This window comes from Diadema antillarum, unplaced genomic scaffold, assembly GCF_040938485.1.
Source record: "Diadema antillarum isolate AM-2024a unplaced genomic scaffold, OU_Dant_1.0 scf00000103, whole genome shotgun sequence".
Classification (NCBI taxonomy): Eukaryota; Metazoa; Echinodermata; class Echinoidea; order Diadematoida; family Diadematidae; genus Diadema; species Diadema antillarum.
Genome location: NW_027270992.1, coordinates 3,027,382 through 3,042,448, shown reverse-complemented (window position 1 = coordinate 3,042,448; position 15,067 = coordinate 3,027,382). Strand labels below are relative to the sequence as shown.

At 39.0% G+C, this 15,067-nt stretch overlaps 1 protein-coding gene across 1 annotated transcript in view; it reads right to left on the bottom strand.

Moving 5' to 3' along the window:
- LOC139719017 (receptor-type tyrosine-protein phosphatase F-like) overlaps positions 1-15,067 on the bottom strand; it is a 116,411-nt gene that overhangs the window by 98,174 nt on the left and 3,170 nt on the right. Inside the window, exons 2-6 of the mRNA XM_071630458.1 lie at positions 14,305-14,649; positions 12,984-13,235; positions 9,813-9,944; positions 5,853-6,005; positions 5,019-5,159 (exon numbers count right to left, since the gene is read on the bottom strand). Of these exons, the coding sequence (XP_071486559.1) occupies positions 5,019-5,159; positions 5,853-6,005; positions 9,813-9,944; positions 12,984-13,235; positions 14,305-14,649 (1,023 nt within the window). The remainder of the gene's footprint in view (positions 1-5,018; positions 5,160-5,852; positions 6,006-9,812; positions 9,945-12,983; positions 13,236-14,304; positions 14,650-15,067) is intronic.

The window sequence follows — 15,067 nt, the reverse complement described above, 5'->3', positions numbered from 1 at the left end:
ATGAATAATCATGATATGACAGATTCTTATCTCCGTGAATAATAAAACCATCGTGTGTTTGGGTACTGATGACCTTTTTCTGCTCATGCGCAAAGTAGAACTACGAACTGGCTTATTCATTTGAGTTGACGAGGGAGCGTAAATTGACAATCGTACAGTACATGAAGTTCAAACCGCGCGCGCGAACCCAGTATCAAACGGCAGTGACATTATTATTCATGAGCGGTCGTTATTCACCCAATGAGAAAGCGGATTCCTACACCGCATACACAGCAATTTGATAATTGGGTAAAGCGGGACCGTATTAAAGTCACACCCCCTTACTAACCCTGGGTTCGGGATCGATTTTGGAAAACCTGTCCGTCTGTGGGGTGTTCGCTCGCCAAAGCAAACCGTCCTATTAAAACGAGTTAAGATCTTATCACCATAAAGATACTATCTGCCAAATTTGGTGAATATCCGTCATAGATTTTACAAGAACATGCAGAAATTGTGGAAAATCCCCTGGATCCGTCATAATCACACCTACAATTTTAGCAATTTGTGTCTTTATAGCATTAACGTAATTCTATCTTCTACGCGTTTACCAATTTCCCGTTGATGAAATTTGCACATTTTCTGTAATATCTTTTATTGGACGATTAAAATGAATGGAATTGAATTGAATCGAATTGAATTGAATTTCCCGTCGTTTGCACATTTTCCGGCAAGACGTTTGCACATTTCCCGGCGTTTGCACATTTCCCGGCTCGAAATGGGTGTGAGCGCCACTCTGGGTGAGTACAAGCGAAGGCGAGTCGACCTAGAAATTTTTTTTTCACTAAAATACTTCCTCTTCCTTCGTTTTTGTTTTTTTCACGGAAATTTCTCAACAAAATGCACCTTACCATAAACGCTGTCTACACAAGAAAAAGCTCGGTGACCGAGATTTTCAGAGCAGGGTAAATACTGCGAAATATTGCTTGGCAGCATCAGAAAATAGAACGGAATTGCTTTTAAATCTTGATAAATCTTTCTTTCATACATCATTCGACTAATCGATGTCATTTGTGTGCCAAAAATGAGTTTCATTCTTTAAAAATCTGTACCAAGTAAATATGGGTCGAGTTGTCCAATCGGAAACCCAACCCCGGACAACTCGACCAGGTCGAGCTGTCAGGGTCGAGTTGTCCAACCCCCAATCATAAATGATCAATATGTTAAGCCATACTACACGAGTATGGTGTTTTATAACAGCCATAAAATGTTGACCCTCTTACGGGACTAGGTTGGTAAGAGGGTCGACCATCACAACAATAGTCCAACTTATTTGTAAAGGCCCCCTCACACCTGAGCGAATTGCCTGAAATATGATTTGCGATGGCCGGCGAAAGGCATTTTTGGAAAAATCGTTTTCAATGGTAATTGATAGTAAGTCATATTTACCCTTCGTGTTTGGGTTCGTACACCTTCTGAACTAACAGTTGCGATTATTCAAATTCGCACGGGATTTTTGAACATGTTTAAAATTTCCCGACGAATTGAAAAATCGTCTGTCATTCGCGTCTCTTATTTAGTCTGCGGTAATCGTTCGTTTATCGTTCGTGTGCTATTGTCACGCATAGTCCCTCATCGCGCTTTTGCCAAGGTGGACCGATCTCGAAAGAACTCTAAACGAAGCAACACGATGACTAAATATGACTTGCGCATAGAAACGAAGATACTATGACACACGTATTTTCGCTTGCCATCTTCTATGCGAAGGGAAACTAAGATTGACTTTTACTAAATTTGAAAGGCGATGCATACACGAAGGCAAGTCTAAGAGATACTATGACAAACTATGGATTGCGAAGTGATACGAATACGAGCGAATGACCTGACGAAAAAAATTGGCGAATGCTGAGCTGCTCTATGTGACCAGCCACTCACTACGCAACTCATATATTTTTATAAACATTCCACCTGAAAGTTTCAAAGTATCTTCAGAAAAATGGAAGATGCAGCCCGCCTCAGAGTCCAGTATTTGCTGGCAATGGCTCAGAATGATATTATACATCAGCAGCTGAACCTACACCAGTTCATCAGAGGCCGCTTCAGATGGAGACGAGGCTTCAGACGACGTCGTATCTGGAGAAGGACGTGGCTGAACCCTGCCAGAAGAAGGGCTTTTGGAATCTACGACCAGCTGTTGGTTGAGCTCCGAAGAGCAGACCCTTCGACTTTCAAGAAATTTCTCTGCATGCCCCCTGAACTCTACGATGAAATCCTGGAAAGGGTCAGAGGAAGAATCAGGAGGCAGTACACCTGGTACAGGGAGCCGCTGGAAGAAGGTCTCAAGTTGGCAGCCACTCTCCGTCATCTTGTGTCTGGCACCAAGTACTCCGACATGCAGTATGGGTGGAGGGTGCCTGAAAACGCCCTATCTGTAGTGGCCAGGGAAGTGTGTCAGGCCATATGTGACGAGTATGCAGATGAAGTCATGACAGCCCCTTCAACCCCTGATGGATGGAAACAACTTGCTGGAGGTGGATTCTACAAGCGGTGGAATTTTCCCCACTGTGTGGCAGCTATTGATGGCAAGCATGTGGCCATCAGAAAGCCTCCTCTGTCCGGCTCGCTATGCTGCAACTACATGGGCTTTTTAGTATAATCCTGTTGGCTATAGTGGACAGTGACTACAAATTTATCTGGTGCGATGTTGGTGGTAGGTATGATACAATAGGGGAAAGGGGGTAGGTCGAGTCAATTTAGGGATACGTCAGATTTGGTATCACCTCACTTCCATTGTTACTGTTTCAATATCTATTTTTTTTTTTTGCTAAAATGATAGCAATTGGGGCAATTCATTTCAGTTTTTGCTTGATACCCTTTTTCTTCTTCAAAAACGTGCTTTAAGAATAATTAATAATATTGGATATTTATTTCACACAAATGATCTTTTGTGTAGAAGCAAAAATCTGAAACTGATTGATTGATTTCATTATTATTATCATTATTATTATTATTATTATTATTATTTTATTTGGCAGAAAACATGCAATACATAATCAATTACAAAGCTCAAAACAATCAATCAATACAATAACATAAAAATACCGTAACACTGAATGCACCTGACAGGGCTGCCAGGCGTTGGGCAAGTTAACTAAATAACTGTAGTCCGCGGACCGCCCTAACCTATATCCCTTCCAGATGCATCCAGCGTTACAGATTTATGTGCCACTGATTATCATAAAATATTCATAACTGTACTTTTTAAAATCTCTTGCAAAAAAATACAAACTATATAAAAATTTGTTTCATTATAATGTTGGTATTTTTATGTATAAATTTTCAATTGATGAGCTTCCTGACATTTTCGCACTTATGTTCATAAGAAATAACTCTTTTCATATCTATCCAACTCGTCATCGTGATGACTATTACCTTCACTGCAAAAAGTCCGGTGTTAAATAGTGAACACCGAGCTGGTGTTAAATTTTCGGTGCTCATTTATGGTGTTAAATTAACACCTCCGGGTGTCATTTCCAAATATAAAACTGTTTTTGAAGAGTTTCTTAGTAACTGCACTTCTTGTTGATTTTTAATCTAAACAAGACGATCAAGAATTTTACATTAAAATACTAGATTTTTGAAAAATGTGAAAATAAATTTACACCACAGTAACACCAGCTGGTGTGGTCTCTTATTGAAGCTGGACGGGTGTTAAACCATTGATATTAACACCAACAAATATCAAATCAACACCATGTGGTGACATTTTTGAATTAACACCAGTATAGTGTCAAAATAACACCAGGTACAGTGTCAAATTAACACCACGAAGTGTCAGGTGAACACTTTTCAGCACCATCACAGTGCATTTTCTACACCTGTGGGTGTGGTCCTCTATTGAAGTTTGATCGGTGTTAGATTTAACACCCATGGTGTAAATCTAACACCGATGTTTTACAGTGTTCCACGTACTCGCACAATTTTTGCGAAAAAAACCATTAATGTTTACAGTGCCAAAAATACTGGAATCTTCCGGCTGATTTTACTGTTTATCTTTGACATCCTTTAAATGTAAATGTTGCGTAGATGATTTCTCTGGCCGCACTGAAATCTGGACTGACCTGGGGGGTGTTTCATGAAACTTTTTGTCAGTGATTTACACTGACAACTGTTAAAAGCTACTGAAATCCTTGCGTCTGATTGGCTGATAGCAAATTTGTCGGTGAAAACCTCCGACGAACTCTTTGATGAAACCCCCCTGGTCGCTTTTATACTCCCCGAGGAGCGCACACACACGTACGAGAACGCCTGATCTATATTCTTTTGTCTTCGTTTCCAATCGCACGCCATATCAAACCATTGCTCATTGTTCGTTCGTGTTATCGGGTCATATCAACCCTTCGCTCGCCTTCGGCCGCAATTTACTCAAAGAAGTAAACCGAAAAATCGCTATCCTTCGCATGTCATATTCATCCTTCGCTTACCGTTCGTTAATCATATTTGACTTTAGTTTATAATCGGATGATTTGAAGGCAATTTTATTTGAAATCGTTGAATTCGCGCGCATTTCGTGCGTTTTTCCCATTCGTCCCCCTTCGTCCCCCTACATTCGCTCAGGTGTGAGGGGGCTTTAACTCTCAGGAAATAGTCATAATACACATGTCCCTAGATTGGTCACAAGTCGATTTCCCTCTCAAACTGAATACTCATGAACTAATTACATAAATGATATGCAGCTTCATTATCATTAGAAAACAGTACTAATTTCATTCAAATTGCTTGTTTATGCAGTGGTATAGGCAGCAATTACAAGCTGGACTTAACTAGTCTCCCATATTTGATGCTTCATTTAATTATTGTTTTAGGCATAATCTTTTTCTCTCACAATAGTACATTAGAAGCTGGACAGTCGTTCTCAGAAAATTACTACGGAATTATTGAGTTGATATCTAATTGTTATGGCATTAAGAACATTTCTGGACTTCTTTGTTTGTTCAAACAATCCGGAAGAGCCCAGAGGAGAAAGGTAATTGAATTCATACCTTGACACTGGGGACCATACCAGCCTGTATCACAACCTCCTTGACCGTCACATGAACCAGTTACTGGGTCACATTGGTTGGATGACGCACTACAGTGACACGTCTGGGTGCAGTCCGCACCATACGTACCGGCAGCACATCCTGATTTTTTTTTTTCAAACAAATTCAAAAAAAAATTGATAAGTTCCATTAACCTCATATTACTATGTAGCATCTTCTGAAGCTCAGCAAATACAGCAAATCAATGTGTGCGTTCAACAAAAATCAATAACAGAGTCCATGTGTATAGAGATATCAGTGAAACTGGCGGGCGTGCAACATACACTACTAGTGTCGCCAAGGTCAGAAACTAAAATCTTAATTATCTATGTAATCTTTATTTTAGTCTAAGTAACACTTGGCCGTAGCAAAACATAGTATTATATTAAAAACAGACTTGCTTAACCTCTAAAAGCATGAGTTTACATAACTTCAACAATGTTTTCCCACATGGCAGTCATAAGGCAGTAGGCCTAATTAGATAGTTTCATGACATCTGCTCCTGCGACAATTGCTCCCATGAACTACTTGTACGATAAACCAAACATAAATTCTACCCACAACATGACCCTGACCCCAATCCTAATCCTTACATCAAACTAAACCTAAAAAACTATCACAATTCTAATCCAAATCCAGAGTACTGGGGAAAGTGTAGGAGCAATTGTCGCAGGAGCAGATGTTATGTCACCAATTAGACAAAATGCACAAATTTCTTTCATTCATAGTCATGACGCGAAAGCCAAGTGAAATGCACCGAAAAAAGCGGAAAGTCACTACAGATCTGTCTCTTACCTGTACTGCAGTCCAGTCCCGACCAACCAGCAGCGCAGTGGCATCCGTACGGGTCTGGAAGGCAGAATAGTGCCCTCTGACAGTCGCTGCTAGGGGAGCTCATATCCGTGCATGAAACTGAGCATTTTTTCCCCACATAGCCGGACAGACATGCTGTCATGAATGAAATGATCACATTATGGTCATAAGCATGTGAATTCAAACTACATGTATCATTCACATAGACTTCAATTGTTGCAGTATGACCGAAGTTGCATGCTTGCTTGGCAGAATAGATTCGTGACTTGATGGAAGGAAAGAACTGGCTATACTTACTGTCAAACACACAGAGAAAAGAAAATTGCATGTTCCCTAACAAATGAAAATGTAGCATTTTGTAACAATTAAAAAAAAACACGTTGTTACATTTGTTATTGAATCGATATTTTACAACGATGTATTAGATGTCACGAAGTTTTAGAGCACATAGTTAGTGCTGTGCTCGATTTTATGTGCGTCCTCCCTTAAAATGTTCTCCCATAGTGGGGAAAACTTTAATTTATGAAAACAAGGCCCATTACTATACAATTTGAACCATAAGACAGATGATAGCCTTCTCGCAATTGGTAGAACACACTCTTTATATATATATATGTATTTTTTTTACAAAAGTTAAAAAAGAAATTTGCGATGTACAAAATTGACAAATTGCCCTACATCAACGTTAATATCTCGACGGAAGAATTTCATGAATTTGAATAATTTGCGATATGTACAAAATGTTGCATTGATTTGGAAGCAGCACGTCAGACACGCATTATCAAAGTATACGCACTGCCCACATGAGGCGCAAAACCAGCTGCCTTGCATGGTGTAGGCTCCCAGATGCCGAGTACAAAGAAAACAGGTTCATGGGAACTGGAGATTGATACATGTATATGTTCATAGTCGCAGGGAACTTCAGTGAAACTCATATGACAAAAGGTTGATAAATCTTTTGTTCTAATTCTTTGGTATGTAATGCTATTTCGGGAGAGGTTTGATCTGATTTAATTTGATTTATTTATTCTCTGTTGTGACCCTGCACCACAAAACCAACAAAAAGTCGCCAGACATAACTTTTTAGTTAAGGTCAGATTCTAAAAGAACAGACTCGAAGCTTTACAATGGTATTATAACTCAATCCAATGGACTCTCCTTGGAAAGAAAATATACACTCTGGATAATGTGAACTGAGAAAAGAGGCTCTAAAGAACAGGGTCTATTCAAGCGCTTAATCTTTAGCAAACCGCGCTAGCTGTGCGATGAATGCAACTAATAACAGGATGATAACCACCAGAGCAACAACAATGAAGGGATTATCAGATTAAGCTGAATTTATGCCTGCTTTATCAACACATTCTTTTCATGATCAAATCCAACTTTCAAAGCAGTGGCGTCATCCTTTCTAAAGTTATTGGAGTTCAAAGTGATGAGCATGGACAGGGTTTTTAAGAAAAGAGGACTCTTCGAGTAACACCTAATCACACTATTATATCAAAACGGGTTCGAGAAAAACTGCTAAAAAACAATTTTCATTTTGTTTTATGATCCCAAATTTCATTATAATGAGAAGAAGACTTACGCTTTCAGAAAATATGAAAAGGTCAAGACTGGCTAGGTTGACCTGTTTCACCTATATTCAGCTCTCACACATAATCAGTGCGTGCGACTTTTTGTTTGTTTTGTGACATACGGTCACATTTACATTTTTAATCAAGAAAATCAACGTACAAATATGATACGCATTATAGCTAATTTCTACAATTTCAACAATTTCCATTACACATAGCCCTACACCTGTGACATTATCATTATTGCGCCCACAGTCGTCTATGTCTCTGGGCTCAAGACATCCGTCGAATGCATAAATCACTCTCTACAAACAGTTGGTTAAGGGAGCGTTTTATATGTTTTCAACAGCTAGACAGACTTTAATATCCATCTATATTAGATGGCTTAGACAGTTTCTGGTATGTGATTGGTCGAGAGTTCGTCACATGATAGTATTTGCGAAGATCGCAAATGTTGTATTTTCCCAGCTCGTTATATTGACCACCTGGTCAAATGAATATATTTTTTTCATGTGTGTCGCCCTCTTACGGTTGAAATATGAACAGTTACACCAATATAAGGGTGCGGGACCACATCGGTAACCGGGAGGAGCAAAAGATTACTATCGATAACTGCAGTCTGGAACGATATAATCTGTTTCCACCCATCCCCTCCCCTCCTCCCCCCATCCGGCCTCCCACGATACTGCCAGTACGTGAGAGAGTAGACGGCACGGCGCGGCGCGGAGTAGCGTTATGCGCTAGGAGGCCTGCCTGGGTAGAATTCGGAAAGCTAAACGTTACGTAGGCTACAGTGTAATAACCAAAGAGTAGGCCTATTGGTAGGCCTATTGGTAGGCCTAATAACGTAGGTACCGTACCCAATGTACCGTTTCCGTATGCGCGTATCATTCGGCCCGCGAAGTTTGGATTCACACTTCAAAATGGAACCCCGTTTTGTCTATAATAGACGACGACGAGCTCGATAAGATTATGGAGGATAGGGATTCTAACTCCACTAAACATGTCCTAAAACAAGCGAGTTAATAGTCTAGAGACATTTTGTTCAGTTCAGTTCTTTAATAGAACGAGGGCAATTCATTCATTGTCAGTGTAACGTTAGGCCTGCATTGACGTTAGGCCCTAGTGTAGAACATCTGCTGATCTTTAGGACCTCTGAGCCTAATTTAACTATAAAGCGTCGCGTCGTTACTAGACTTGAGCATATCAAGAGTAGGGCCTAGGACCTACTGTCGTTAGAGGACATGAGCCTAACTTACTGTTACGTGCTACACAGCCCAGTTGCCGCTGTACAAAATCGCGACAGAGTGCACACAGTGTCTGGTCGGGCTATTATGAGCGTATACTAAACGGTTATGCGTCGTGTATAGGTGTAGGCTCTTCTGTAAAGCGTAATCAAGGGCAAGGCCATCTAATGTAACAGATATCGACTGATAGGGGGTGGAATGTAACAATCTTTTGAACGCTAGGGAGTTATATTATCCCTCGTGATCAAAATAATACTAGTAATCCCTTGGGAAAATATAACTCCCTGCCGGTCCAAAGAATGTTATATTCCATCCCGTACCAGTCAATATCTGTTTAATCTATATCATATATATATATATATATATATATATATATATATATGAGATTAAAACCTAAAATGGCATTAAAACGCTTTATCCTGGCGAGGAAAGCGCATGTTTGTTTGTTTGTTTGTCTTTTGTCTTGTTTCAAAAACATGCGCTTTCCTCGCCAGGATAAAGCGTTTTAATGCCATTTTAGGTTTCAATCTCATATATATATATATATATATATATATATATATATTATATATAGATTATACAGATATTGACTGGTACGGGATATATGAAGAATTTGTTTGCAAAAACCGATAAGTCCATTTTTGAAGATTTTGAAGTACGGTCTCTGTCATAAAGGACAAAAAAAAATGATACCTTTTGAATGATATATTGGTCACTACAAATAAAGGTACATTCTTGAAGTTATAGTGAAAAGAAGCAAAAATTTTCTTATTATTCTCTTTATTTTTCTTGACCTTCAATCGCAAATATCTCCATTTCGCAAATATGGACTTATCGGTTTTTGCAAACAAACTCTTCATATAGTTTTCTTGAATGATTCACTTCGTCTATACCGATTTCAGTATATGTCAGTCTCACATCTTTTTTGTAGGTTTGTTATACGTGTACCGGTATGTGAATTGTATGAAGGCTATTGTAGTCCAGGGGTTTTTCATGTAACTGTACACAGGGCTCCTTTGGAAAGCCGTTGAGAATCCGAGGGACGGATACATGTATATCCGTCTCAAATAAAAATAAAAGATGGATGCGCATATTAGTGTTCAAAGACATAATACACTTACCCGTTTCACAATGATCGCCCATAAATCCTGGAGGACAAACACAGCGCCCGCTAGTGTCGTCACAGATGCCTCCATTGTAGCACGTCGGGCAGGTATATTGACAAATGGGCCCCCAAAGGTTATCGAGACATCCTGGTTTTAGAAAATAAATACGATAACAGTTTTAAAGAGGACACCATAAAGTCAAAAGTAACATTCCATATCCATTTTCTTCATGACGATATTATTTTCAGTTACATTTTCTCTCATAAATCACATGATTGCAGCTGCTGGGAATTCTATTTTCTATAATAGCGTTTTTCTTCGAAATCCCAATAAAAAAGCCATTGAGATTGTATTGGTATTGTAGCTTTTAGAGTATGAAAAGGAGAATAAAGATAACCAATGTGATCCCATGTAAATCTCTTTTTGTGTAAACAGGGAAGCTAATATATGGAAATTTAATTCATTCTTTCATGGTATCAGTTACGATGTAGCACCAGATATGAGTGAACCTTTGTTCGGAATAGACAAACACTGGTAATAGTGTTCATTACGTCACTTTCCTCAGTGTCATAATGATATGCATATTAGAAGAAACAGGAATCGCTAGAAGACTCAGTGCAGCGAAAGACCGATTTGTCGCTTGCTCGGTCGCCGCTAACATTTTGGCACCGTCAAGCAGGCTGCAAAACCCCAGCGACTGCCAAGCGATTACCTGTCAATTTTCCGTCGGCTACCGGTCAATTTTAGGCATTTTGCGAGTTCCAGCAGTCATCGAGCAATTTCCCACCGGAAACTGGACGATTTCCTGCCGTCCACCGGCTTTTTTTTTTGTTTTTGTCGAAATCACTCGGCAACCGACCGGCGATAGATAGGTCATCTGCAGATGTCCCATAGGCGAACCGGTGCGCCGCGGCGGCGCGGCGGCAGCTCTGTGCCTCAAATTTCTTACGATCTACCTGGGTATATACCTATGTGACTGGATCATAAACAACAACGCTTTTGCTTTCTATCTGACAGCACAACAAGGTCTACGATACTCTTAATTCTACCTCAACGACCACGACAGCGAGGTTCTCAAGCCCAGTACTTTTGTGAAAACAGGAATACATGAAAGCCTCTATGCAAATTAATTTCCTTCAACCTCATTATTCTCAAAATGGAATTCAATTTGCCATAAAGCTTTATAATTTGTAAAGAAAACGTTTTCTTCTTTTTTTGTAAGTTAGGGTAGGTATGTTAATGCGTACAGATTGTTTTTTGTGTTGTAAGGTTGCATCAATTTTTGTTTTATTTTGTTTAGTGTCATTTGCCAAATATGCTTTTGTGATAACATTGTAAAATGGTAAGAGACATTGTAAAGCGCATAATATGGAACATTGGTTTGTTGTATGTGCTATATTCATCCAACAAAAAAGCAAAGACCTTTTGAAGTTCATATTTCCCGTATTAGACTTTGATAAAAATCATTGTAGCATATTATGCCATTCTAAAGGTAATTTAATTGGCTGTCACCCTGGTAGGGTACAAAGGCAAACTTTACACATGAGTGTACATATTCGTTTTTGTCCTCCCACGTACACAAGTAAAATTTGCAGAAAATCTACATTTTTCATTTCTTTGAAAATACCATTCAAGACAGCAATGATGACAAAAGGCTAATCTAAAAGAATTACAGACATGAATGACATGGCAAAAATAATTTTTCGTTCCATTGTACCTCTTTATGACCTCAAACAAAAACTAAGAGGGATACTAAATGGAGGAAATAGGAATTTTCTGTCAACACAAACTCAAATGATAGACAGATTCTTTTGTTTTTCATTCCATTCTTTTAATTCAGGATCTAAGAATTCAGAAGAGAACTTCAAGGACCAAATTTTCAATTATCTTTATTTGCAGTAACATTTGAAATTTCCACCATTTTTGTTGATGTTGCTTCGTCTTTAATTTTATTTGAAATGAAATTTGACGGAGGATTCTTCACTTTTCCTAAATCATCTTTTAGCCTTTATTTACGTTTGATGGTTACAATGACATTGACGAGATCATAGTTTTTGTTGTTGTTGTTGTGTTTTTTTTTTTGGGGGGGGGAGGATGTTATTTGTGTTTCTTAGGTGAATTTTTGCCTGTTTTGTAGAAGAAAGAATCTAATTTGTTCACTCATGCATACAATTTCCCTTATTAATGATTGTCAATCAAATAACCTTTAAGATGATATACAAAACATTACCTTTAAGCCATACATTCTATGAGGAATGTGAACTTGAAATATGTTTATTTTTTTGCTGAGTGTAGAAGCTTAATTATAGATTGATTAATGAAATCAAAACTAAAAGAAAATGATTTAATTACACCTCAGCTATTTGAAACCAAGGATAAATAACAGGTAGAAATTAGAAAATTAAATGAAAGGAGGAAATCCAAAGATGAAAAGAATGTAATCATTCCTTTATTTTTACTGTATTTTTATTCCTAAGTTTATGTTATAATTTTATTCTCAGCGACTTTTTTCATAAATTACAATTTCATTCAATAGGCTAAACTAAATTTTGAATAACAATACGTTACTATGTCTACATAACAACCCTAAATTTCTAGCTTTCATCTCATCAGCTCCAGAGTAGTTGTCAGTGTCTTCCCTGTCCCCCATGTTGATAGCCGAGTCCTATTCTGTGTGGGCTACCTGAAAATGTCAGATCAGGGAGATGGGAAGAGAACCTTGCAGCTACATGTTTCTTCTTTCAAGGAGAGATGTTGATGAAGTTTCCATGCCTCTCTGTATCCCTCCCCTACCTCTTCCTTAGTGCCCTGGCTCCTCTTCCTCATCTGGTCCCTTCGTTTTCTTCTATCATTTTATTTTTACTATTTTTGTCCCTAATATCGCTCGCCAGCGACCGCTCGATTAGGTCGGTGCCTGGAGGTTGCCCCTCGGACACCAAGAGTGTTTTTTTTTTCTTTTGCTTTTTTTTTTCACCAGGGGGTGAAAACTGGTCGGTCGCCGCGGACACGTTGGCGTAGAGACTAACCGATAACCTAGAAATCAGTTGTGCCTAGTCAGTCACTGGTTGATGCTCGACCAAAAATTAGAATTTGGGGGGAATTTTGGGGGTTGTGACCGGAATCATGGTTTTTGTGACTTCTGCAGCGTTTCCTCTCTTTTTAAAGTATGATTGTATGCCTATTTACCTCGAACTATCAGCCTAATGAATCCACCTCTCTCCGGCATGTTGCTGTAGTAGTAGTGATGTATTCCAGCCATTGATTTGCTTGCCCTGCTGATGTTCAGTTGGTTAGCTTGCACAGAAGCGGAAAGGTCTGTTTGACCGTTGAGCATCCAGACGAGTGAGCCTGTACCAGCTCCTGTCCCAGCGTTCATAACGAGACGTACTTCTTCGTCAATACTGGCAGTTACCGTCAATTTATCGGGGGTGAAATTGGCTGCGCATTAATAATATGTGGACAAGAAGATACCCAATAAGTTAATCATTCAAGACTGGAGGAAAAACAATAAAAAAATCTCTCAATTTCATTTTATGGGCAAATTATGACATCGACATGCCTTCCAACTACACACACAAAAAAGAGAAGAATGACACAAGAAATGCATTGTATCATCAATTTGTTGGAGATGGAATAAAGCAACTTGAACTTGAAATACGTTGATTTACTCGAGCTTGGTTGCGAAACGAAAGTGCCACAAGGCCGGTCATTACACTTTACTAACGAAAAGTCAAAAGCAAAATTACCCCCCTCCCCCGGTCAAGTGTACGCTTTCAACAAGACATTTGATTATGATCTGCTCCATCATTCAACATAATGAGGAATATGGCACCCTTAGGAGAAGAGGCTCATTGAAACAGTATACTTAGAGTGGAAGATCTCAATGAAATTGAACTTCCCGTGTTGTTTCGTTTTTTCACCTCCCTGGTTACATGCACGTCATTCATCTACTTAAATGCCTATTACAGTTGTGAATCAAAAAGAGTAAAAACGTCACGGTCTCTATGTACGTGATATCCAATGCAAAATATATCATTCACTGAAGGAATCATGATATGTAGGCACCCTTAGGCAGTGACAAACACTATGACGTTCAAGTTACATCTGTGAATATCATATCACATCTGTGACGCTTTTGAAACTGTCCTTTCTGTTGTCCATATCGGCTTGTTTTATAGCCACACACACACTACAAAAGAAGAAGAAGAAGAAGAAGAAGAAGAAGAAGAAGAAGAAGAAAAGAGCTATTTCCCTGCTTTATCCCAACAGCAGCATCTACGATGATTTTGCTCTTCTAACATGTTTTTTTTTTGTAATTCAATTTCTCGAAAATTACGGCGACTTTGATGACTTTAAGGACTCACGGACTTTAAGGGCTCAAATACTCAATCTGAATTTGCAAGCTAGAGATCTTTAGTTGCTACAGGACATTTTGTCCTTTTTGTTGCCCACCGATGATAGGAGGGAAAACTGACCATCGTAAATACAAAGGGATAGAATAGTTTACCGTCCGAACGCATTAACAGAGTCGTAGCGGATGTTGTCCAATTGTACCGTTCAGCTCGACATGAGTAAGCCCCGAAGTTGTCTCCAGCATCAACAGGTAAGGTGACCTTTGCCGAAGAGGTGAGGTAGCTTTGGATATTTGAACCCGATGGTAACTGACACGAGGAGACGTCATCATCGTAAGAACACCAGCTTGTCACATCTGACCCCGAGGTCAAGTCTATTGACCTCTGAAAGGTCAGTGTACTTGTCATGTCAGCACCGCTCAGAATAGCAGCAAATGAAGCGGGCTGACTGGGATCAAAGGTTGGGTTGAAATTGACACATGTCATGTCCAGTATGTTCCCTGTTAGAAGAAACAAAAGTTCATGTAAGACAAAATGTTTATACGAAATCAGGGTATCGTTCCAAAATTTCCCCTATGATAAACTTGCATACATGTTGTTCCCTGTCATATGTAACAAAGGTTCATGAAAGACATAAATCTATACGAGATCAGGTTTTGGTTCTAGAATATCCCCAAATATATACAATAAATTACGTCTTTGAACACCAGCACTGTCAATATTATTATTATCTTTTGAACGGTCTGTACAAATTTGTTTAAAATTGAGGGCTGTGTTCTAGTAAACTTTCTGCATTCAGTGAATTCTTTATTCTGTATTCTGAGTTGTCTCCCTTTCACGTCTCTTAATAGACAGTGAAGCCCTATTTTGCCATTTACAACTCGCAAAAACGAGGTAATCCCACCAAACAGACACCCA